This window comes from Sciurus carolinensis, chromosome 7 (assembly GCF_902686445.1).
Source record: "Sciurus carolinensis chromosome 7, mSciCar1.2, whole genome shotgun sequence".
Taxonomy (NCBI): Eukaryota; Metazoa; Chordata; class Mammalia; order Rodentia; family Sciuridae; genus Sciurus; species Sciurus carolinensis.
The window spans coordinates 122,384,337-122,408,545 of NC_062219.1; the positions used below are offsets into that span (position 1 = coordinate 122,384,337).

At 50.2% G+C, this 24,209-nt stretch overlaps 1 protein-coding gene and 1 pseudogene across 4 annotated transcripts; one reads left to right on the plus strand and one right to left on the minus strand.

Annotated features, from left to right (window-relative positions):
- Positions 1-20,773, minus strand: part of LOC124988288 (SUN domain-containing protein 1-like) — a 92,736-nt pseudogene extending 71,963 nt beyond the window's left edge.
- Positions 1,136-23,243, plus strand: Notch4 (notch receptor 4). 4 transcript variants are annotated; one of them, XM_047557639.1, is made up of 31 exons: positions 1,136-1,335; positions 2,124-2,205; positions 2,390-2,409; positions 2,624-2,685; positions 3,923-4,270; positions 4,368-4,490; positions 4,604-4,840; positions 4,951-5,106; positions 5,447-5,641; positions 7,087-7,200; positions 8,000-8,113; positions 8,197-8,319; positions 9,200-9,359; positions 9,956-10,101; positions 10,381-10,533; positions 10,731-10,848; positions 11,078-11,165; positions 11,565-11,718; positions 12,762-12,946; positions 15,039-15,291; positions 15,505-15,617; positions 16,375-16,898; positions 17,396-17,779; positions 17,886-18,061; positions 18,501-18,720; positions 18,908-18,986; positions 19,075-19,213; positions 19,705-20,000; positions 20,226-20,373; positions 20,883-20,980; positions 21,164-23,243. In XM_047557639.1, the coding sequence occupies exons 1-31, from the start codon at positions 1,241-1,243 to the stop codon at positions 21,875-21,877; spliced, it is 5,817 nt and encodes a 1,938-aa protein (XP_047413595.1). In that variant the 5' UTR covers positions 1,136-1,240; the 3' UTR covers positions 21,878-23,243. The 4 variants fall into 4 exon arrangements, with proteins under 4 accessions (XP_047413595.1, XP_047413593.1, XP_047413596.1 ...); XM_047557637.1 differs by having other exon boundaries at positions 2,390-2,685; XM_047557640.1 differs by having other exon boundaries at positions 2,390-2,685; positions 20,883-20,990; positions 21,164-21,446.
- Positions 23,244-24,209: the final 966 nt, after the last annotated feature.

Below are 24,209 nucleotides of genomic sequence, written 5' to 3' on the forward strand. Positions count from 1 at the left end.
TTTTCTGTAAGCTTTAAATTATTTCAAAATAAAAAGTTTAAAAAGAAAGAAAGTGGGGAGAGAGGATGGAAGGATGGGAAAAAGAGAGAGAGAGAGAGAGAGAGAGAGAGAGAGAGAGAGAGAGAGAGAGAGAGAGAGGTGGCGATGTATATTCCTTGGCAAGGGAGGTGTTCAGACTACTCCAGGATGCAGCCAAGGTCAACACTGGGTGTGTGCAGCTTCTGCAGACACCTCCACCACCCTGAACTCTTGCTTTCTGTGCTACCAGAGGAACTGAGCATGTGACTGATCCCAAAGCTATCCTGGCCTAACTTAAGAAGATGGAATGAGATTTCAAGGCAACAAATTTCCTTTTGTGGTTTTATTTACTCCAATTTTATATTCTGCATCCCAGGGACTTCTGCAATAGAGGGAAGCAGAGATGGAAGCAAAAGCTACCCAAATTCAGTATTTGCTACAAATAATCGAGAATGCAAAAGTTAGAATTATAAAATTAGAATTGACTATAGAATATAATAGAATTTAGGAAACACTATTTTCATTTTCACTGATGATGATAATCATATACATTTGTTGTCAAATATGAAGGCTAAAGTTTCCCCCAAAACCAGCCCAGTATCTTGTCCATTCCCCAGGAGAATAAAAAGGTCCCAACAAGGACCAAGGTGAGGTCCAGAAGTCCCCTGGGTCCCCTCTGCAAGGTGAATGGTTTCAAATCATGACAAGTTGCAGGTGCTCTGTAAAGCATCTGTATTGATGGCGAAAGTTAAGCATTGTCTCCCTGGAAGAGGATAACAAGATCCCTCACCACTCCACACATCTGTTTCCAGATCCTTCTCCTCCTGAGGCTCAGGGGCAGCCACCTTGCAATTCTCTTCTCTAGAATGGAGAAGCCAGATCCACAAACAGAACTGAGACTGCCCACAGGGGCCTGAGTAGCCAAGCCAGTTCTCCCCTCCTATCACCCACCATTCATTCATACCGCCCTATTTCTCCCACTTCCCCAGGGGTTGTCAGGGACAGAAGGCCCCTCCTTCATCCCCCTCAATGTTCCTCCAACCCCCCCCCATTCACTAGGGTGTCCAGGACATTGTGTGACTCAGGAAACAGCTCAGACATTAGGCTTGCAGCAGGCTGAGGAGGACGAGGAAAGGGCAGTGGGAGCCAAGGAGGTAGCCCTGCCTCAGTGAGGGTTCTGAGGGTCCCAGCCTGAAGACAGAGAGGAGATCTGGGCTTGGGGATGCTCTGGAATGCAGCCCCCTTCCCTGCTTCTGCTTCTGCTGCTGCTTCTGTTGCTGCCGCCACCACCGTGTTTCCTAATTGTCATGGCCAGAGGTGAGGAATGGGGTGGGAGAGGTGGGGGAGTCCCTTCTCCCTTAAGAGGATGTCCAGTGGGGTGGGAGAAATAGAGGTGGGCCCCAGGTCTTGAGAGGACACTGGATAGAGGAGATTTTCCTCAAAAATGCAGACAGCCTATAAGGAGAGGCGACTGCCACAGAAGCTGCCCAGATCCAGGCTTTGGGCTGGGTGCCAGGAGTAGTGACTGTTGGGGGGATGGGTGAGAGGGCGCCCATCCCCAGGGAGAACCCAGTTGGCCCTGGAGCTAAACGCTAAGTGTACTCTTATAACCACATTGAGCAGGGAAGAGGGAACAGACCGACCACCTGCTGGGGAAAAGATGAGAGGAGAGCAGGAGGTGGAAATGTGGAAGGTCATGGGTCCACCATGTCCCTTTCCTGTTCAGCTGTCCACACCCCCCGGAAGGCTTGATTCTGGGCCCTTCCTGGAGGAAATCCCTTCAATGTCTCAGCCATTCACCTCCCATTGGCCCCCCTCCTGATCCTTGTAGTCTTGCTTCCTAGGGATGGAGTCCAGGGCTGGACTTGGGAGGCCAGAGAATAAACAGGAAAGGGGGGTGTTGGGGAGTAGTAACTGAGAGGCCTGGGACGGAAGGAACTGAGGCCTTGAGACCACGTGTGGACTGGAGCAGGGGTATGAAGGACAGGTGGTTTAGAGCAGCATGGGTATGGGGGCTTGCTTTGAACAGGTCCTCAGGAGCCCCTGGAGGAGGAAGTGAGGCACAGGCCCCACGGCTCCATCTCATTCTCCCTTTCCATCTGTAGGGCTGCTATGCGGGAGTTTTCCAGAACCCTGTGCCAATGGAGGCACTTGCCTGAGCCTGCCTCAGGGGCAAGAGACCTGCCAGTGAGTGGGCCTTGTGGGCCTGGGAGACTAGAAAGAAAAGGGGAGAGAGAAGTGAGGGAGTGGAAGAAGGAGAATGAGGGAAGGTGAAGGAGATGAAGAGAAACAAATAAGGCAAGGGAGAGGGGTGGGAGAAAAGGGAAGGTGGGGCCAGTGATGTGAGTTTTCCTCTCTTCCTCCTGCCCAGGTGTGCCCCTGGCTTCCTGGGTGAGACATGCAAGTTTCCTGACCCCTGCCAGGATGCCCAGCTCTGTCAGAATGGGGGCAACTGTCAAGTCTTGCTTCCCACACCTCCAGGCTCCTCTAGTTCCCCCTCTCCACTGCCCCCCAGCTTCTTCTGCACCTGCCCCACTGGCTTCACTGGTGAAAGGTGCCAGGTCCACCTAGAAGACCCCTGTCTTCCCTCCTTCTGTTCCAAAAGGGGCCGCTGCCACATCCAGGCCTCAGGCCGCCCACAGTGCATCTGCATGCCTGGATGGACAGGTAAGCTCTGGTGGGAATGGAGAGGAGGGGACAGGCAACAGCAGTGGGCTGGGAAAGATGGAACTGGAGCCTGATAGAATGTGAGCCTTTTGAAGACAGAGGCCATGAGAATCTTTGGCAGGTGACTGTTACTCAAGACTGACATTCACCAGCATGTGATTGCTAAAACACTGAAAGATTTCCAAACTATCTGAAATATTTCTAAACTATGGGACCTCCTTAGTGCTCTAACCTGATGCCTCTCCTGGTCCCCTTAAGCTCTCCTGAACTCAGCAGCTAGAGGTTATTGCCTGTTCACCAAGGGGGTCTCCAGGCTTTGCATTCTGAGCATCGGAACAGCCCCTATTCTAAATAGTGGGTGTCCATAATAGTCCTGAAAAGAATGCAGTGGTGAAAGGTGTGATGAGACTGGAGGAATCTGATCCAGAGATAGAAGCGGAGTGCTTCCCAAGAAAAGGCGTCTAACTCTGGGCAAGTTTACTGCTTTAGAATAGAGGTAAATGTCCGCTTGCCACTAACTACATGAACTTGGGTAAGATATTTAAAGCAACCTGGGTCCTAGGTTGTCAACAAACAGGAAGACTAATGTCTGATTTCATAAGGTTGTTGAGAGAATTAAAGGGGATGATGCTCAGGAAGGGCTTACTTAGCTCAAACCTGGCACATGGTATGTATGCAGTGTGATTGGTGGCTACTGCCACCCCCACTACTAAAGCCACTGCTGCTGCTGCTGCCGCCGCCATTATCACTATTGCACACGCTGTGAAGTGAGTCTCCTTGTCGTTATCCAGGTGAGAGGTGCCAGGTCCAGATTAGGAAATCAGATTACAGAGGCAAAGCAACTCACCCAAAGCAACTCACCAGTTTTGTGGCACTAAAAGGTGCCAATCTGAATCTCCTACCTGCAGATGCTGGGTGCTCTTAACCACTGTAGGGACCCCACCATTGCTACTTGGCCTTTTGGCTAAGATCAGGTGTTATAGGACCCCATATCCCAGGTTTTCCCAGGTAAGGCCAATTTGCAATATTCTTACCATTTTCAGTTTAGAAAATATGGTTGCTCCAGATATAACCCTCCCAAGGCATGGCAAAACTAAGGCAGGGGTGATGAAACAGGGTAAAGGGAGGGAAATTCAAAAATTCAACACAGAGATTATCCACAGGGATATCAGAGTCATCTCAGATGGGCTGGAATTTGTGCAATGCTAGAAACAACTCCCTTTGCCTTCTGTTGCAGGCGAGCAGTGCCAGCTTCGGGACTTCTGCTCAGACAATCCCTGCATCAATGGAGGCGTGTGCCTGGCCACATACCCCCAGATCCAGTGCCGCTGCCCACCTGGCTTTGAGGGTCATGCCTGTCAACATGATGTCAATGAGTGCTTCCAGGACCCTGGACCCTGCCCTAAAGGCACCTCCTGCCATAATACCCTGGGCTCCTTCCAATGTCTCTGCCCTGCAGGGCGGGAGGGTCCACACTGTGACCTCCAAACAGGACCCTGCCCCCCAGCAGGCTGTTCAAATGGGGGCACCTGCCAGCTGGTGCCAGGGGGAGACACCACCTTTCACCTCTGCCTCTGCCCCCCAGGTGTGTCCTAATAGAGGCTTTTCTGAAGACCCCTCCCAGAAAGGGAGAGTTGCCCTACTTGGGTTCCCTCCCCTGGCTGATTCCACGACCTTGTCAGGTTTCACAGGCCTAGATTGCAAGGTGAATCCAGACGACTGTGTCACACACCATTGTCAGAATGGGGGCACTTGCCAGGATGGACTGGGCACCTACACCTGCCTCTGCCCAGAAACTTGGACAGGTGAGTTGTTTAAGCTAAGTTCATGGCACCAGTGGCCAGACAGCCAGCCTGTGGCCTCCTCTCCTCACAGGGTTCCCAGCTCTAGCCCTTGTTCCCTTCCTACCTCCCTACAGGCTGGGATTGCTCTGAAGATGTGGATGAATGTGAGGTTCAGGGTCCCCCTCGCTGTAAAAATGGGGGTACCTGCCAGAACTTGGCTGGCAGCTTTCACTGTGTATGTGTGAGTGGCTGGGGAGGCACAGGCTGTGAAGAGAACCTAGACGACTGTGTTGCTGCGACCTGTGCCCCTGGATCCACCTGCATTGACCACGTGGGCTTCTTTTCCTGCCTCTGCCCACCTGGGCGCACAGGTATGGGGACTGAGGTATTAGGAGGTAAAGGTGGAGGCTGAGAAGAACCAGGGGGTCATTTGGGAGGTCAAGCAGCCCATGAGAGCCCTGCCCCCATCTTGCCCCTCCAGGCCTCCTGTGCCACCTGGAAGATATGTGTCTGAGCCAGCCATGCCATGGGGAAGCCCAGTGCAGCACCAACCCCCTGACAGGCTCCACACTCTGCCTGTGCCAGCCTGGCTACTCAGGACCCACCTGCCACCAAGACCTGGATGAGTGTCAGATGGGTGAGGCACCCCACCGTAGATCCTTTCTAAGCCCAGACAGGCCTCTGAACTGAACAGAGAAAAGGGAAAATTATTTCTTGAATTGAAAAAAAGAACTATCTCTTTTTCCTTGGATTGATCTGGATTTGGCAACTTTTCCCTACATGGTCCTCTCCCCAGTGATTAGCCCTTCGGGCCCCTTGGATTGTCCTCTTGGTCCTTTTCCATCCTAAAGACACGAGCCCTTTCCCCAGTTGGTATTGCCTGCCTCAAATGGGCCCCACACCTCTCCTGACAGTATGGCCTCTTTGCCCTTCCTATCCCTGGCCCCTGTGAACTCCCAGCTCTTCTCTCCTCCCAGCCCAGCAAGGTCCCAGTCCCTGTGAACACGGTGGTTCCTGCCTCAACACCCCTGGCTCCTTCAACTGCCTATGTCCACCTGGCTACACGGGCTCCCGGTGCGAGGCTGACCACAATGAGTGCCTGTCCCAGCCCTGCCACCCAGGCAGCACCTGCCTGGACCTCCTTGCCACCTTCCACTGCCTCTGCCCACCAGGTATGGCTTAATGGGAACTTGTGTAGGGAACACAGAACAAAGCTGAACCCACTGGGAATTGCCCCTGCAGAACAAGGATAGCATCAGACCAAGGGGGTCACTCACTACAGGACACTTCTCTCCCTCCCCGCCAGATGAAAACTGAGGCACCCATGGCCCCTAGGAAAAGAGCTGCCACAGATGGTGTGAGGTTGTACACTGCTCAGTTCTGGGAGTGGGAGGCTGCCATTCCTCACATGGTCGTCACAGACAGCACAACATGGCCCACTGTACGCAACGGCCAGATAAGGGAAGGCAGAATGACAGTTAATAAACTTTCCATGCTGCAGCCTCTGTCCATGCCGACCCACAATGCTCCCACTAATCATTCCAACTGTCCCATGCAGAGATAAAGAGTAAACCCTTAAAATTCCAAAGACCTGTGTGCTTGAGTTTTATGCAGCAGGAAAGGAATACTGCAAGTCTGCAGCCACCTCCAGGCTAGTTTTACGTGGGAAATATCTTTCTAAGAGAGAAATATCAGGGAACTGGATGAAACCAGGAAAATAATAGCTGACTTACTGTCTGTCTTACATGTATTATCTGCTTTTCACAATAACCCTGAGGTTGGTATTGTTACTATACCCATTTTATAAATGAAGAAACCAAGACACAAAACATTCAGGTGGTTTGTCCAACATTATGCAGCTAGTAAGTTGCTGAGCTAAGATTCAAACCCAGGGTTTCAACAATTTTAACCACTGCCATTCTAAGGTGAGGAACACCAAAGGTTCATAGCTTAGACCACACACAGATAAGTGTAAAAGAGTAAGGAAAACTGTTCAGTAATCCAAGGGACAAGGTTGTAGATGTGAAGGATGATTGGAGGCAAGGTCCTCAAGCAAGAAAAGGAAGGAGGTGAGGTCCGAGTTCAAGGTGAGACCAAGGAGACTAGGATGACCCAAAAGCAATGGGATAAATATGAGAGTAATAAAGCTTCCCAAATGCCCTTCACATTCCACCACATTGGGATCCCTATTGCTTCTGGCAAGGAGACCTTCCATGAACAAGAGAAGTAAATCACACTCCAGGCAGACACCTGCTTGTCTCATTTGTACATCAAGTACCTCCAGATTAAGCAGCCAGCACAGGTGGGCCCCACACTGCCTTACACAGGGAAGGCCCCAAGAAGCACTTCCTGGATGCCCTCTTACAGCTCCTAGCAAGAGCCTTACTTCCTGAGCTTTCATACCTGAAGGAGGCAGCACTGCACACCACAGAGCAATGGGGCTCAGGGTTGATCTACCCAACCTACCAGCAGACAGCAGAGAGGGATGTGATGGGGACACACAGCAAGTTGCAGGTGTGCTGGCTCTAGAACACAGGTCTCCCAGGGAGAAGGGGGAGCTAACAAAGCAGGGCCAGCCTGGCAAAGTCCCAACCTCACCATGCCCCTATGTTCTCAGGCTTAGAAGGACTACTCTGCGAGGTAGAGACCAACGAGTGTGCCTCAGCTCCTTGCCTGAACCAGGCTGACTGTCATGACCTGCGCAATGGCTTCCTGTGTGCCTGCCTGCCTGGTGTGTACAGATTCCAATGCAGCCACCCTCAAGACCCCAGTGTTGGAACCACCAGAGTTCTGGCCTCTTGAAGTTCTCTCAAACCTGGTCAAAGAGTTCCCCATTTGTCCAACTCCTCTGCTACATCCCCAGATCTTCCCTTACTTACACACCCAACCTCATCTCTGTCCTGCCAAATCAGCCAAATATCCCTCCTTTCCAACCCTCCTGCATAGTTCTTTGTGTACTCTGCATGTCGGGGTGTTCCCGGGCTGGTCTTGGCACTACCTGCCATGGACACAGGGAAAGTTGCACCAGGCCTTTCTTTTTCCATCTTTCTAGAACATTCCTCTGGTCCCTGCTATGAAAATAACCACGTTTATTGAATATTTACTCCAGGAAAGGCACTTGACTTTGTACTTTGGGGGCATTATGTCATTTAATCCTTTCAATGGCAACATAAGGTAGGCTACTCTTTATTTATTTTTCCAGTGCTGGGGATCAAAGCCAGTGCTTCACACACTCACGCATGCTAAGCAAGCACTCTACCACTACACCCCCAGCCTAGGTTCCATTATTATTCCTTTTACAGAGCAGGAAACTGGGAGCCCAGAAAGATTAGTAGCTTGCCCAAAGTCACACAGCTGACAGGTGGCTGAGCTTCACTTTTTCTGCATCACCCTTCTGTTGCTCCACACCCAACTGCTCAGTTGTCTTCTCTGAGACCTACATGTTTGCCTTTCCTGGCAAGAAAAAGAACTAAGTGTGTCTTCCTCAATGACCTTGGTCTTCTCTCTCCATCCACTCCCTTCCCTACTAGGATTCACTGGCATCCGGTGTGAGGAAGACATCGATGAATGCAGCAGCTCTCCCTGTGCCAATGGTGGGCAGTGCCAGGACCAGCCTGGAGCCTTCCATTGCGAGTGTCTCCCAGGTAAACTGGGGCTCAGACATAAGAGGAGAGGGAGGGAGGGGACAGAAGTCTCTGCAGTCCCTGATTCTCCCCCTGTGCCACAGGCTTTGAAGGGCCACAGTGTGAGACAGAAGTGGATGAGTGTCTGAGTAGCCCATGCCCCAGTGGAGCCAGCTGCCGTGATCTCCCAGGAGCCTTCTTTTGCCTCTGCCCCTCCGGCTTCACAGGTCAGCAGGGAAGATATTAGAAAGAGAATAACTGAGTCCATTTGGGGTGGGAAAGAAGTCATTGGTGGGTGTTTGAGAGTCAAGATGTGAGAACAGAATGAGAAGGCATCTCTTAAAGTTGCTCAGGGCAAAACCTGCACAACCATGGATGTAATTAAAGAGCCACATATCACACACATGAATGGGTGTGATTAGGGCTCAGGAGCAGAAATTGGGCTCGAAGGGAAGTCATTCACTTTCTTATTTAGCAAGTCTTTATTAACACTGGGCTGTGAGTCAGTGGTAAAGTACTGGCATGAATGTATCCCTGGGTTTGATCCCCAGCACCATAAAAACAAACAAAAAATAATTAAATGTTTACTATGCCAGACATACAAGCAAATTTGAGTCAAGAAGTTGCTGTCCTCAAGTGATTTTAAATTAATATATAGACCAAGAAGTCTCCTGTTGGTTATGGCCCAATGGTCCTGAAAGAGGAGAACCCACTAACCCAGAACTAAAGATGAGAACTCTTCATGGAGGAGGTGATGGCTAAGGTGAATCTTGAGAAATGAGCAGGACTTTGTCAAAATAGAATGTCAGCTCCTGTGTTTTAGTTGGAAATCACCGCATTTGTAAAAACACAGAGGGGAGAAAAGTACCTTCCGTTTAAGGACCCAGAGCTCAGAGTGCAACAGGGCAAAGATGAAAAACACAGCAGTTGTAGGAAGGTCATGTCACACCAGATTCCATGTGACAGGAAGGTCGTATCCTGAAGGTAAGAGGAATTCATTGAAGGGCAGGTCTATGGGGAGTGAACTAGTCATACATAAGTGGACTTTGGTCCCCTCAAGGACATAAAGGGGTTTTGTTTTCTATCTGATTCATATCCCCACTCCAGGCCAGCTCTGTGATGTTCCTCTGTGTGACCCCATCCTGTGCCAGCCTGAGCAGAAATGCCAGGATCAGGAAAACAAGATCCACTGCCTCTGCCCGGATGGAAGACCCGGCTGTGTCCCCGCTGAGGACAACTGCACCTGCTACCATGGGCATTGCCAGGGGTAACGTCCTCCAGGCCCTCTCCATTTGCCCCTTTACTGGTCCTCTTCAGCTAGGGCAGGAAAGACAGCATGTGAGGTGCAGGTCTGTGGGAAATGACCAACGGCGACTAGGAAGGAGATGACCAAGTTCTTAGGGCAAGTTGATAGAAGGACTTGTTACCCAAGGAGCAGAGAGCTCATGTATGATGGAGGAAGCAGAGGACTAAGGCATCAGAGCAGAAAAAGGAGCATTATGCCAGCATCAGTTCACCATTCACTAGACAAATATCTATTGAATATTTACTTTGTGTGGACACCATTCCAGACACTGGGGAAATAGCCCAGAGCAAAAGAGAAAAAGCGATGACGCTCATGGGGCTTTCATTCTAATGCAGAAAGACAGACAATGAACAAGTTATAGAAGAAATAGAGATAGGGAAATAAAATGAGTGATGGGAGTCAGGAAGGAGAAAGGGCAATGTTAAGAGGAAAGTCACTGAAGAAAAAGACTAGAGTCTCAGGACAAAAAAGAGGACATCATAAGGGTCTGGCCCACAGGGAAGGAAAAGGATACACCAGAAGAATAGAAAAACACTCCCTTTTCTCTTTATGACCAGATCCTCATGTGTGTGTGATGTGGGTTGGACAGGGCCAGAGTGTGAGGCAGAGCTGGGGGCCTGCATCTCCTCACCATGTGCCCACGGGGGCACCTGCTATCCCCAGCCCTCTGGCTACAACTGCACCTGCCCCACAGGCTACACAGGTGAGACTCTCTCTAAGCCATATACAGCTGGGGCTAGTCACACCCTAAGTCAAGGGAAATGTATGTGGCCAAGGGTTCTGTGTATCAGTCACCACCAAGAAAAGTGGCCGTGGGCTGCAGGGGACACAGGTGATGTGTGAAAGGTGGTAAGAAATGAAAAGAGGTTGAATCGGGGAGAATAAGAGTTAGAGTAAGGGAGGGAAGGCAAAAGGAAGAAGAGTCGGATAGAGGGAGAGAAAGAGGATCTCCACTCTCAGATCCCACTTCTATTTCCCTCAGGGCCCACCTGTAGTGAGGAGGTGACAGCTTGTCACTCAGAGCCCTGTCTCAATGGCGGCTCCTGTAGTCCCAGCCCTGGGGGTTACTCCTGCATCTGCCCTCCAAGTCACACAGGGCCCCAATGCCAAACCATCATTGACCACTGCATATCTGGTAAGTGCCCACCAGGTCCTAGTGCTGAACCATGAGGGGGATGAAAGAATTGGGCATGGTTCCTCCATATTAAAAAACAAATTAACTGGAAGCTGTTGTTTTAATGGGAGAAAGGCATGTCCTGTGTGTGGTGTGACTGAAGTCACAGGCCAGGTTACAGGCAAGGAACCCAATCCCTCACAGCCTCCTCTCTCCAGCCCCGTGCCTCAATGGGGGTACCTGTGTGAACAGGACTGGCACCTTCTCCTGCCTCTGTGCTGTGGGCTTCCAGGGCTCACATTGTGAGGGAAAGACCCACCCCAGCTGTGCAGACAGGTGAGTAGGGTTCTAAGGCCCCCAGAGGAAGGGAGGGAGTCCCTCAGCCTTCCCGTCCTTCCTCTTCACTCCCCCTTGGACACCAGGCTGCCTCTGCTCCACACGCTTCCTTCTGCCTCCCATCCTCGTCAGCCATCTCCCACATAGTTGCCTCCCCACTATGTCTCACACTCCTTCCCTCTTGCTCCCAGACCTCCTTCCTACTGTGCCCTGTCTCTGTCTTTTCTAGCCCTTGTAGGAACAGGGCAACCTGCCAAGATGGCCCTCAGGGTCCCCGATGCCTCTGCCCTCCTGGCTACACAGGAGGAAGCTGCCAGGTGAGGTGCAATTAGCCACATGTGCAGAGGAGGGAGGGGGCTGGAGAGCTCTAGTAAGAACAGTTTCAAGAACTAATAAGTGGAAAAAAAAAAAAAAGAACTAATAAGTGGGCAGCAGGGAAGTTCAGGGAGAAGTATGGAAGTCTAGGAGTTGGAGTTTCAGAGTTTCAGTTGAGGTTTGTGTAGCATGAAGAAGGAAGGGAGAAAGGATTGAATGGAGTTATGATCCTTAGGGTTCATTCTGGAATATGGGTATAGAAGGCAAACCAGGGAGGGTTACCCTGTCCAGACCACTCATGAAAGAGTCTTAGAGGTGAGGGATTCTGAGGAGCTAGAATTGGCAGAGGCCCATCTCTGGGCCTGGGAACCTTATGCCTTATGATCCTTCCCAACCCTCAGACTCTGATGGACTTATGTGCCCAGAAGCCCTGCCCACGCAATGCCCACTGCCTCCAGAGTGGGTCCTCCTTCCAGTGCCTTTGCCTCCAGGGATGGACTGGGCCTCTCTGCAACCTTCCACAGTCCTCATGCCAGAAGGCTGCACTGAGCCAAGGTACCAGCACAAGGCCCAACTGGGGAGAAGATGAAGAGAAACGAGTGTCCTCCTCCACCACTTTCCTAAGGGCAGCCACAAGCTTTTGACCAAAACAACCACTATAGACCAACTATAGTTATTGATTCTATACCCAGGAAGCCCAAAACAACCCAACTCCTATCACCACATTCAGCAAAGCTCAACACCAACCAGCCCTGTCAAGTAGACTCCAGCTTAACACCACCAGGGACACAACTCCACGTGGAGCAACTCAACCTGTCATGATTGTAACTCAGCTGAAGTGGACCACATTTAACTCAGCTACATTCAACACACTTCACCCCACCCCTGCGAGGTTATACCAACCCTCTTGTAAAAGAATACACTCCTTCAAATAAGGTTTGAGGGGGCTGGGTTGTGACTCAGTGGTAGAGCACTTGCCTAACATGTGTGAGGCACTGGGTTCAATTCACAGCACCACATATAACTAAATGAATAAAAAGGTCTATCGGCATCTAAAAAAGATTTTAAAAAAATAATAAGGTTTGAGATGAGAAGAGCTCTGGGAAGATTACTGTGGGCTTAGGTTGATGGGAATCACAGTGAGAAAACATCAAAATGAATGCAAAATCCAGGGGACAAACTTAGGGCAGCAGTAAAGCTACGAGTCCCCACCTCAAAGTTTCCCTTGAGTTTATTTTTTTTTAAAACTTTATTTGTGGTACTGGAAAATCAAACCAAGGCCTTCTACATGTTAAGCAAGCACTCTACCTCTGAGCTGTAAGTCCAGGCCTCCCTTGAGCACTTTCTTGCTTAAGACTGAAAACAACAGTCATCTTATAACACTGATAAGCTTAAGAAGAGAAATCTTTCCCATATTCTGGCAGAAAAGGTAGAAGGAGGAACCTAATGTTCTAACCTCTTCAGGGTCAGGAGTTACTTTTTTCTTGTGTTCTTGGGGTTTCCACCCCAAGAACACCTTTCTGTTGGGGTTCTGGGGTCCCTGAAAACCCTTCCATCCCACTTAGCTTCATCTCTCCCTATTTGTCTTTCTCCCCCAGGCATAGAAGTGTCTGCCGTGTGCCAGAATGGAGGTCTTTGCATCGACAGAGGTCCCTCCTATTTCTGCCATTGCCCCCCTGGATTCCAAGGCAGTTTATGCCAGGATAACGTGAATCCCTGTGAATCCAGGCCTTGTCAGAATGGGGCCACCTGTGTGGCCCAGCCCAGTGGATATCTCTGCCAGGTAAGAGGTGTAGAGTAAATAAGGGGGATTGGGAAAAAGAAGCTGGCTGAAGATATGGAAAACAGCAATGATGGGAGGGAGAACATGATATATCCAAATCTCTTCCCTTTCCTTTACCCCACACATCCAGCTAACCACCAGGTCAGGTCATTTTACCTCCAAAATATTTCTCAACTCTATCCTTTCCCTTTCACCCTTCATCCCACTGCTTTAGTACAAGCCATTGTTGCATTCTGACTGAATACTCATGTCAGCCTCCACATCTGTCCTCCACATCAGTCTTTACCCCACAGCCAGGGGATTACTGCAAATGTTAGGTTGACCTGTCACTCCCATTTTACATCCTTCAGGGGGCTGCCCACCTCTTTATAAAGTCCAAGGCTCTGCATAATAAGGCCCTGCCTGCTTCTCAGTCCTCTTCTATCACCTTCTCCACTCTCCACTGCCCTACTCCATTCCAGCAGCAATGAAAACCTTACACGCCCCATACTGATTCTTGCTTCACAGTTTTGTTGTTGTTGTTTCCTGTACCAGGAATTGAACCCAGGAGCACTCTACCAGTGAGCTACATCCCCAGTTGTTTTTTAATTTTGAGACAGGGTCCTGCTAAGTTGATGAGGCTGACCTCAAACATGTAATCCTCCTTACTCGGCCTCCCCAAATTGCTGGTATTACAGGCAAGCATCATTCTCAGTTTTTATCCCTACGATTGCCTCTGCCTGGAATGAACTTCCACACCCCTCTTCCACTGGATGGGGCCCAGGAAGCACCTTCCTAAGGAAGTTGTCCCTAAGTTCTCTCTCAGTTGGGCAAAGGCCTCTCCTCAGTGGTCTTTGTTACTATACCAGGAGAGGTAAAGCTGGGATTTAAGTCTGGTCAACCTGACTCCTGAGCTCAGACACAACTTTTAATAGAAGGAACAAGACAGATCCCCTTTACTTCACTTTTTTTTTTTCTTCTGGTACTGGGGACTAAACCCAGGGGCTTTTGCCACTGAGCTACTCCCCCAGCCCTTTTATTTTGAGACAGGGTCTCACTAAGCTGCTTAGGGAATCCCTAAATATCTGAGGCTAACCTCAAACTCATGATCCTCCTGCCTCAGCCTCCCAAGTCGCTGGTATTACAGGTGTGTGCCACCATTCCTGGCTCCTTTACTTCACTTTTAAATTTTAGTTTTAACCTTTTATTATGAACATTTTCAAATATATACAAAAGTACTAATTGAAAGCAATGAACTTCTGTGCACTTATTTCTTAGTTTCATATCCTATTTCATGAAACTCCCCCTTCCAGAGATTTCCAAAACAACATTTAACTTGTTCCTACCAACCTTCTGGCCACTGCTCAGATTCTTTGTAAATCTTTTCTCAACTCTCCAAAGCCTTCCTGTACTCCATTCTAGCATGCTTTCCCTCCTGCAAGAACCCAACACGTGGTACAGAGTCATCAATGATATTCTCTCATTAGCAGAGTGGCATGAAGCAATCAGAAAATAGTTACTGAGTCAAAGACTCGATTTTCAGGTCTGCCACCTACAGCCATATGACTTGTGCAAGTCACTTTACTTTTGTGGGATTCAGTTTCCTTTTCCGTGAAGTGAGAATCATATAAGACAATCCATATAAAGGGTTGTTTGGAGGGTTTTATGAGGTTATGTATATAAAGCATATGATAAATGCTAGCTACTCCTCTCCTCTGGTTGAATGATAGCTTTGGAGAAACAGGAATGAGCTCTAATTTTGCCTGTATTCCTAGTGCCTAAAACAGAACCTGGCACAAGGTGGAAATGCAATAGGTGCTTACGAAGAAAAGAAGTATGAGACAACCTGGAGGGTGTTGGTAGGGAAAAGGGTTTTTACCAAAATGGAGCTATGTTCAGTGGCAATGTGTCACAGAAATTGTTTGGGACTAGGGGAGGGTTAAGCTGTGTGTTACTGAACAATAGTGTACCATGTGGTGTTGAGACAGAAGGGTTAAGCTACATGTGGCCATGATGGACAGTGGGTTGAGTGAGCTGGAAGGTGGGGGGCTGAACAGACTGTCTTGAGCTGGGCTCATCCACTGGTTCCATCTCTGATTCTTTATCCCTGCAGTGTGCCCCAGGCTACAATGGACAGAACTGCTCAAAGGAACTTGATGCTTGTCAGTCCCAACCCTGTCACAACCATGGAACCTGCACTCCCATACCTGGAGGCTTCAACTGTGCCTGCCCTCCGGGTTTTGTGGGACTGCGCTGCGAGGGAGATGTGGATGAGTGTCTAGACCAGCCTTGCCACCCAACAGGCACTGCAGCCTGTCACTCTCTAGCCAATGCATTCTACTGCCAGTGTCTACCTGGACACACAGGTGAGGCCTTGGGGGAGAGGTGGACATCTGAGCAGACCACAGAGACCCAGACAGTCCTCACCTATGAGACAGCCTAGTCCTCTTGTCTATCCCGTCTCCATGTGCTATCCCAGAGAACATGCCCCAGGATCTCTTTGTGCTGGGCCAACTTCCAGGAGTGAGTTAGGAGATAGGCAGTGACTGAAGCAATATCTAGTCTCATCCCCACCACAGGCCAGTGGTGTGAGGTGGAGATAGACCCCTGCCAGAGCCAGCCCTGCTTCCATGGAGGGTCCTGTGAGGTCACAGCAGGACCACCCCAGGGTTTCACCTGCCACTGTCCCCAGGTAAGTGACCACAAAGCTGCTTTCTCTATTGCCTTCTATACTGATAAAAGGTGAGAATGCCTGAGCTGGAGTCCTAGAGGGGAACATGGGGGTCATAGAAGTCTGACTTATTGGAAGGAGCCATCTTAAATTCTCATCAATTAAGTGGCTCTCAGAAGCAGTCAGGAGAAAGGTAGGATCAGGTGGTGGCATGAAGGGAATGTTCAGAAACCATGAACACTGCCTAAGAGATCAAAAGCTCCCCAAAGTCAAGCTGGGTGGCCTTGGATAAGTTATTTTAACTCTGTACATGAATGTGTGGATCCCTGATGCATGAAATTGGATTAATAGTGAGCCTTGGTTCATGATATACTCACATTGGTCTGTGCCTGACCTTTTTAGTGTTTTAACAATATTACACCCATGAACCTAACACCAAAATTACAATATTAATAACTTACTTATGTCCTCTCCCCTATCCTGTTTTCCTTGGAGAAAAAGAAAGGCATGTGATCCTGTCTCCAAATGGATGAACATAAGGATATAATAGAATTCAACTCTATTAAGACTTTAGTCTTTCAGGACTTTCATTATAACGCCAATGTCATGTCATTGTGTGAAATTATCTTGCAACATGGTTTCAAAATCTATAAAATAATAAACTTGTACTTTGTGATGAGAGAATCTAGGACCTTCTGCATTATCTTAAGCCACAATTTTCTTAGGGGAGTGGGAAGAATAATGTAAGGTCCTTCCCCAATATCTTTCCCCTACACAGGGTTTTGAAGGCCCCACCTGCAGTCACAGAGTTCCTTCCTGCGGTATCCATCACTGTCACCATGGAGGCCTGTGTCTGCCCTCCCCTAAGCCAGAATTCTCACCCCGCTGTGCCTGCCTCAATGGCTTTGAGGGTCCTGACTGCCTGACTCCACCAGCTCCTCAAGGCTGCGGCCCGCCCTCCCCATGCCTACACAATGGCAGCTGCTCAGAGACCCCTGGGTTGTGGGGCCCAGGCTTTCGATGCTCCTGCCCTCCTGATTCTCCAGGGCCCCGGTGTCAGAGGCCTGGAGCAAAGGGGTGTGAAGGCAAAGGTGGAGATGGGGCCTGTGACACTGGCTGCAGCGGCCCCAGAGGAAATTGGGATGGTGGGGACTGCTCCCTGGGGGTCCCAGACCCCTGGAAAGGCTGCCCCTCCCATTCCCAGTGCTGGCTTCTCTTTCGCGATGGACAGTGCCACCCACAGTGTGACTCTGAAGAATGTCTGTTTGATGGCTACGACTGCGAGCCCCCTCCATCCTGCACGTGAGCCTGGAGCCCACTGGGGCTGGGGTATAAGGGGATGAAGGAGTGGGACACAGGGTGACCACAGTCTCAGGCTCCAGGGAATTTCCACCCTAATAACCATTGCTAAATAGGGCTTGAGGACTCTGGACTCCAACCCAGAGTAATGGGATGGCATCAATACTTTATGTGGCGCACAATCTCTTTCCAGGCTCCTCTGATTCTGGGGCTTGGGCCTCAAGCTTGCCTTAATTCGTGTTGCCACGGAGTATCTCTCCTAGCATCCAGCAACCCTGAGGGAAAAGGGCTTTAACCTCTCCTTCAGGGAGAGCAGAGCTTGGGAGAGCAGGGAGAGAATGGTCTCAGTGTCAGGGTGTTTGGGCCACCATCCAGGGATGCACAGCTGCTCCTACATAGCAACCAGAGCCCTAGGGGCTGTAGAATGTCAGGAATTTCCTCTGGGGTAAAAGGGGTGTCAGGTTTTGCGGGGTCTTGAGTTCCCTCTTTTCACCCTACAGTCCAGCCTATGACCAGTACTGCCGAGATCACTTCCACAATGGCCACTGTGAGAAAGGCTGCAACACTGCAGAATGTGGCTGGGATGGGGGTGACTGCAGGCCTGAAGATGGGAACTTGGAGTGGGGGCCCTCCCTAGCCCTGCTGGTGGTGCTGAGCCCCACTGCCCTGGACCAACAGCTACTTACCCTGGCCCGAGTGCTGTCCCTGACTCTGAGGGTGGGGCTCTGGGTGAGGAAAGATAGTAATGGCAGAGACATGGTGTTCCCTTATCCTGGGTCCCGGGCCGAAGAGGAGCTACGAGGAACTCATAACACCTTGCATACAGAAGGAGCAGACCCTGATATGCAGCCTCTGGGCAAGGAGAAGGACTCCCTCAGTGCTGGGTAAGAAGTGGATGGGGAGAAGGCCAGATACTGGTTTGTTTCTCCATGGGACAGAGGGTAAGGAGTCAGTTACTGACAAAAAGTCTCTAATGTGCCTCCCCCACAGGTTTGTGGTGGTGATGGGTGTAGATTTGTCCCGCTGTGGCCCTCACCACCCTGCATCCCGTTGTCCCTGGGACTCAGAACTGTTGCTCCGCTTCCTTGCAGCAATGGCTGCAGTGGGGGCCCTGGAGCCCTTGCTGCCTGCACCCCTGCTCGCTGCCCACCCTCACACAGGCTCTGGTAGGTGACACCTGTCACTTCTGACCTTTGTGCAATAGGCAAGAGATCAAATGCAACAGGATAGCTGGAACCAAAAATGTTTTGTAGGGACTTGCCCTCCTTAACAACTCTTTCTCTGACTGGTTCTCCTCATGGCCTATTGGTTCTGTAAGTACTTTCTAACCTCCTGCATAGCCCTCCAAGAAACCTTGGGTTCTAATTTACCTTCTTTACTAGATGTGGGTAGCCAGTCATAGTACATGAAAGAACAATAACTGTTATATCAAGCCTACTATGTGTGTTGCTCTAGCATTTTACTGTTAACTCATTTAACCACAAAAGGTGGATATTAACCCCATTTCATGAATGAGGAAAATGAGGCAGAGCAAGATTATTGCACTTGCCTGCGAGTAGAACCAGTCTCAGAAATGACCTCCTTATCACTGTGTCTCTCCATTAGCACCCCCCACCAACCAGCTTCCCTGGACTGTGCTGTGCTCATCAGTTGCTGGGGTGCTTCTCCTGGCCCTTGGGGCTCTTCTTGTCCTCCAGCTCATCCGACGTCGACGCCGAGAGCATGGGGCCCTCTGGCTACCTCCTGGTTTCACTAGAAGGCCTCAAACACAGCAGGCTGCCCGACGACGCCGGCCCCCACTGGGCGAGGACAGCATTGGCCTCAAGTGAGAAAGAGAAGAAACTCGGGTGAAGGGCAATCTATCTGTGGAGATATTTATGATCAAAGCAATAAGAAATGCTATTGCAAAAGTTGAAAATGGGGAAAAATAAGGGTCAGTAAGGTTGCTGGAAATCTTGGAGACTCTGACTGGTCCTAACTTGTGTAATCTCTACCCACTCACCCCCGTCCAGAGAACTAAAGCCAGAGGTAGAAGTTGAAGATGGAGTGGTAATGTGCTCAGGCCCTGAGGAGGGAGAAGAGGTGGACCAGGTGAAATGGCTGGGGCAGGAATACTATGGAGTTGTTGGACGGAAAAAATAAGTCAATGGCCTTCACTGATTCTTGCTCTTGCCCCAAGGCTGAAGAAATGACCCCACCCTCCAAGTGCCAACTGTGGCCACTGAGTGGTGGCTGTGGGGAGCTCCCTCAGGTGGCCATGCTGACACCTCCTCAGGAATCAGAGATAGAGGTCCCCGATGTGGATGCCTGTGGACCAGGTATGAGCCAACCCAGACCATGAAAATGAAAAATGCTTTTAAATCCTTTTAAAAGCAGAAAAGTCCTTTAGTAACAGAACTGGAAGAACTAATGTTAGAGTTAGTGCCTTAAAACAATGATTCTCAAAGTATGGTCATCAGAATGCAGCATCACCTAGGTATTTGTTAGAAAGGCAAATTATCAGGATCCACTACTCAGCTACTGACTCTGAAATTTAAGATATTGAGCAATGTGTTTCAACAAGTTCTCTAGGGGAGTCCAATTCAGACTCAACTTTGAGAACCACTACCCTAGAATGTTAGAGAATTAAGGCCTTCTTACTTTTACAGGTGAGGAAACTGAAGCTCAAAGTAGGAAAGTCACTTAAAGCACAAAATCAAAAACCAGAGCCTAGCTTCCTCATATCTCCTCTTGTGATTCTGAGATCCAGTGCTCTACCCTCCTCCTCCTGTGTCCTTTTGATGGACCCATTACTCATTCTCACCCACAGATGGGGTTACACCCCTGATGTCTGCAGTCTGCTGTGGGGGAGTAGAGTCCAGGACCTTTCAGGGACCTTGGTTGGGAAGTCCTGAGCCATGGGAACCTCTGCTGGATGGAGGGGCCTGTCCCCAGGCTCATACAGTGGGCACTGGGGAGACCCCTCTGCACCTAGCTGCCCGCTTCTCCAGACCAACTGCTGCGCGCCGCCTCCTGGAGGCTGGAGCCAACCCCAACCAGCCAGACCGAGCAGGGCGCACCCCACTTCATGCTGCTGTGGCTGCTGATGCACGGGAGGTCTGCCAGGTGAGCACACATTGGGTCCCTAAAGGGAAAAGGGTGATCTTACAAGTAAACCTGGGTAGAAGCATCCCCTAGTGTTTGAAAGAAGAAAACAATGTGAGATTAAGGACCTGAAAGAGAAACAAGGAAAATGGTTGCATATGGATTGGTAAAGGGGTTATAAGTCTGAGGGAACTAGTTAGCAGCCCACCGTACCCCAGAGGTCACAGGTTCTTTCTGTCCTTCCAGCTCCTACTTGGCAGCAGACAAACTGCAGTGGATGCACGAACAGAGGATGGAACCACACCCTTGATGCTGGCGGCCAGGCTGGCGGTGGAAGACCTAGTTGAAGAACTCATTGCAGCCCAAGCAGATGTCGGGGCCAGAGATAAATGGGGTGTGGAAGGGCAGGGGTGATGTTATGCCATAGAGTTGTTGAGCAGACTGGGGTGTAAGATGAGCTGCAAAGTATAGGGGCAGCAGAGACCAACTGCAGCAGCTGGGCGGGGGGGCATACCCCTGCCCGCCCCCAATCTAGAGGTAAACCTGCTGCTGTATGATGACAGTATAGAGCACCTGAGTTTCTGCCCGTAATTCTCAACACACACATACTGTCCAAACCCACAGGAAAATGGGATATGGGAGAGTGTCTGTGAGGAGCAGGGTCTCGTGCGGGAAGGTCGTCTCCCGGTCCCACCGACCCCAGAACAATACCCATTGTCCCTCCCGCGTACCAGTGACGTCAACAGGGCAACGCTTCCTGATGGCTGGCAGTCGCCCCGGCAACACTTCCCGCCTTTGAGGGACCCAGAGGCCCTTCCCCCAAGACTAGAATCCGTGAGAAACAGGAACCCAGGCTTCTGGTCCCCAGCCGCGGCGTTCACATCCTCCCACCTTGTCCCCTAGGAAAAACCGCACTGCACTGGGCCGCTGCTGTGAACAACGCCCGGGCCGCCCGCTCCCTTCTACAAGCTGGAGCCGATAAAGACGCCCAAGACAGCAGGGTCAGAACGGGTATCAGGCTACCCACATTTAAAAAGGGGGGCAGCAGTGATTTGGAAAGCACGGGAACCCCAGAAAACTTAAAGCGGGAGAGACCAGCAACTAAGCAGTTGGAGTCTGGAAGGACTCGTTCTGTGGGCGTGGCCTTTCCTGACCTCGCCCCCTGGCTGTTTCCTTCCGGACAGGAGCAGACGCCGCTGTTCCTGGCGGCCCGGGAAGGAGCGATGGAGGTAGCCCAGCTGCTGCTGGGGCTGGGGGCGGCCCGAGGGCTGCGGGACCAGGCTGGGCTGGCGCCCGGCGACATCGCTCGCCAGCGTAACCATTGGGACCTGCTGACGCTACTGGAAAGGGCGGGATCGCCGGAGGCACGTCACAAAGCTACGCCGAGCCGCGAGACTGGGGCCTTCCCGCGCGCGCGGACCGCGTCAGGAAGCGTGCCTGCGCATGGGGGCGGCGCCCTTCCACGCTGCCGGACGCTCTCAGCCGGAGCAGGCCCGCGTGGGGACCGAGCTTGCCTGCAATCCCGGACTTTGTCCGTAGACTTGGCCGCACGCGGGGCCAGGGCCTATTCGCATTGCCGGAGCCTGTCGGGAGGAGGAGCAGGAGGAGGCCCACCCTCCCGCGGCCGTAGGTTTTCTGCAGGCATGCGTGGGTCTCGGCCCAACCCTGCAACAGTGCGGGGAAGATCAGGAGTCGTGACCGGACGCGGCAGCAGGATATCAGCGAATGATTGGCCCTTTGATTGGGTAGCCCTGGAGACCTGCGGTCCCTCCCCCAACATTCCCATCCCTCCTCCTTGCCTTACTCCTTCCCCGGAGCGGGGATCCCCTCAAGTTGTCTGGAGTCTCCCTGTCCAACAAGTAATTCCTTTAAACTCGGAAGGAAAGGATCAGAAATAGAAGGCTAATGGGGAAAGGAGGAATCTCAAAAATTACTACCCATTAAATGACTGGGTGTCTTGAAGGCCCGCCAGACTTTAAGGCCCAAAAAATGAGGAGTGGAGGGTTCAGTTTCCCTCCCAAAATGAGTGAATGCCCACCTCAACAGGCATGGTATTCCGCGTAGAGAAGCTGAAGCACTGGAAAGAGGATTTAGAATGCTGGGATGAGGCAGGCCCAGTTCATCCTCTAGAAAATAAGAGTGAGAGGCTACAAGAGGACAAAATTCATGGAGAGAAGTACCCCGAACCAGGAACTGCGGGCAGGTATTTTTCCCCACCCTTGTACATGGTTTCCAGAGGGAGCCTCCACCATTCCATGCAGGGATGAAGCGCCTCCCAGAATTCTAGCCCCTGCAATCTCTAGTGAACCCCAAATCAGTAATAATAAAGCTGATTTAAAGCGTTAAGTTTTTTTGAGAAGTTTTGGAGTGGAATGGGAAAAAATAGGAGCTTCTTCATAGTATTGGGATTTAGTATCCCAGGCTCAAAATTTGGATAGGGACCTCGTAGTTTAAGAGCAAGACTAAGTGGAGTCCCATGTTCTTTTGGGATGTGATCTGAAAGCAAGAATTTCTAGTAGCCCAAGGAGAATACATACACACTAGGCCATGTCCCTCACCCAAGCATTTGGTTATAACTGCTTAGGAAATTCCTAAGGCCTCAAGTAGAGAGAGATGGAGAGAGAATATCTTAAAGAAACCATTCACCTTTCAGCAACATAGTTACACCTTGTTAATATTGATAGGCCTGAGATGTGGAGACCTGAAGTATTTTGAAAGCTAATAATAACTACCATTTATTGAATATTCACTATGAGCCAAGTGCTCATATTCATCAATTCACAATCTTCACATCAACTATATGAGATAGGTGCTATTAAAGCCCCATTTTACTCTCAAAACATGAAGCACAAAAGATTTTATTTATCCACGTTTGCAAGGTATTAAGTGGCAGATCCAGATCTCTTCATAACACTTCATGCTCCAAGCTACTCAGCTGTGGCCAGGTAGCCGTTTAAAGATCCCAGAGGTCTACCCTGTTCCCTCCCCTGTATCAGCAAGTCCAACATCAATCATAAACCAAGCCAGGAAAGTAGTCCTCTCTCCATTTCTAGATCCCTCACATTCATAAACTAAGGAAAGTTTCCTCCTGCACTAAGCTACGAATTGCCAGAATTTTCTCACATTTGGTGCACTTTTTGGGGGAATAAGGGGCACCAGGGATTGAACCCAAGAGCACTTAATGACTGAACCATATCCCCAGCCCTTTTTATTTTTTATTTTGAGACAGGGTCTTGCTAAGTTACTGAGGTTGGCCTCAAACTTGTGATCCTCCTGCCTCACTAGGATTATAGGCGTGCATCACTGTGCCCAACAGGTGTGCATTTTTAAAATATATGTATTTTTAGTTGTTTATGGACCTTTATTTATTTATATATGGTGCTGAGACTCAAACACATGCCAGGCAAGTGGTCTACCACTGTTCCACAACTCCAGCCCCTGGGTGTATATCTTAACCCTTAATATCTAAACAACTAGAGGGTTAGAGTAATTATTCAACCTTTAATTCTTTTAAAAAAATTTTTTTTAGTTGTAGATGGACAAAATACCTTTGTTTATTTAGTTTTTTATATGGTGCTGGGGATTGAACCCTGTGCCTCACATGTGCTATGTAAGCACTCTACCACTGAGCTACAACCCCAGCCCTCAAACCTTGATTCTTGTATAACTACTGCATGTTGGAACCAGCACTAGGGATACGTGTACACACACACATCCATCCATCCTGGGTCTGAGTGTTATGCCCAGGTTGATGAGTCCCCCAAAGACCACCAGGGAGCCAGAGTCCGATGCAAACACAAAAGGACCATTTAACAGACTCAAGTCAAGGCCGTCATCCAACACACCAAGGCAGCGGGTAGAGGAGCAACGGCCTCTATCGTTACAAGGGTTCCTTTTTTATAGGATGAAACCACAAGCAGGGAGTTGGGGACTGCAAACGGGGGTGGGAGGGTGGGTGTTTCATGCCCTGGTGCTTCGGGATTGGGTAAGGGTATGTGAGGTGTACCTGACCTCTTTGGGGATTGGCCAGGGGGTGAGCATGATCTCTGAACGGGAACTTCTGCGCTCATAGGGACTTCCCTCTTGCACTATGATTGCCTGGGAGTGGGCTGTTTTGTTCTCTAGAGAACATCTTGCAGTTTTTCCTCTGTTTTTTCTTTGGGGGTTGGGGGCCCGACTAAGATGGAGACTCGTTCCTAAGATGGAGTCAGTTTGGTTCAATTGAGTCCC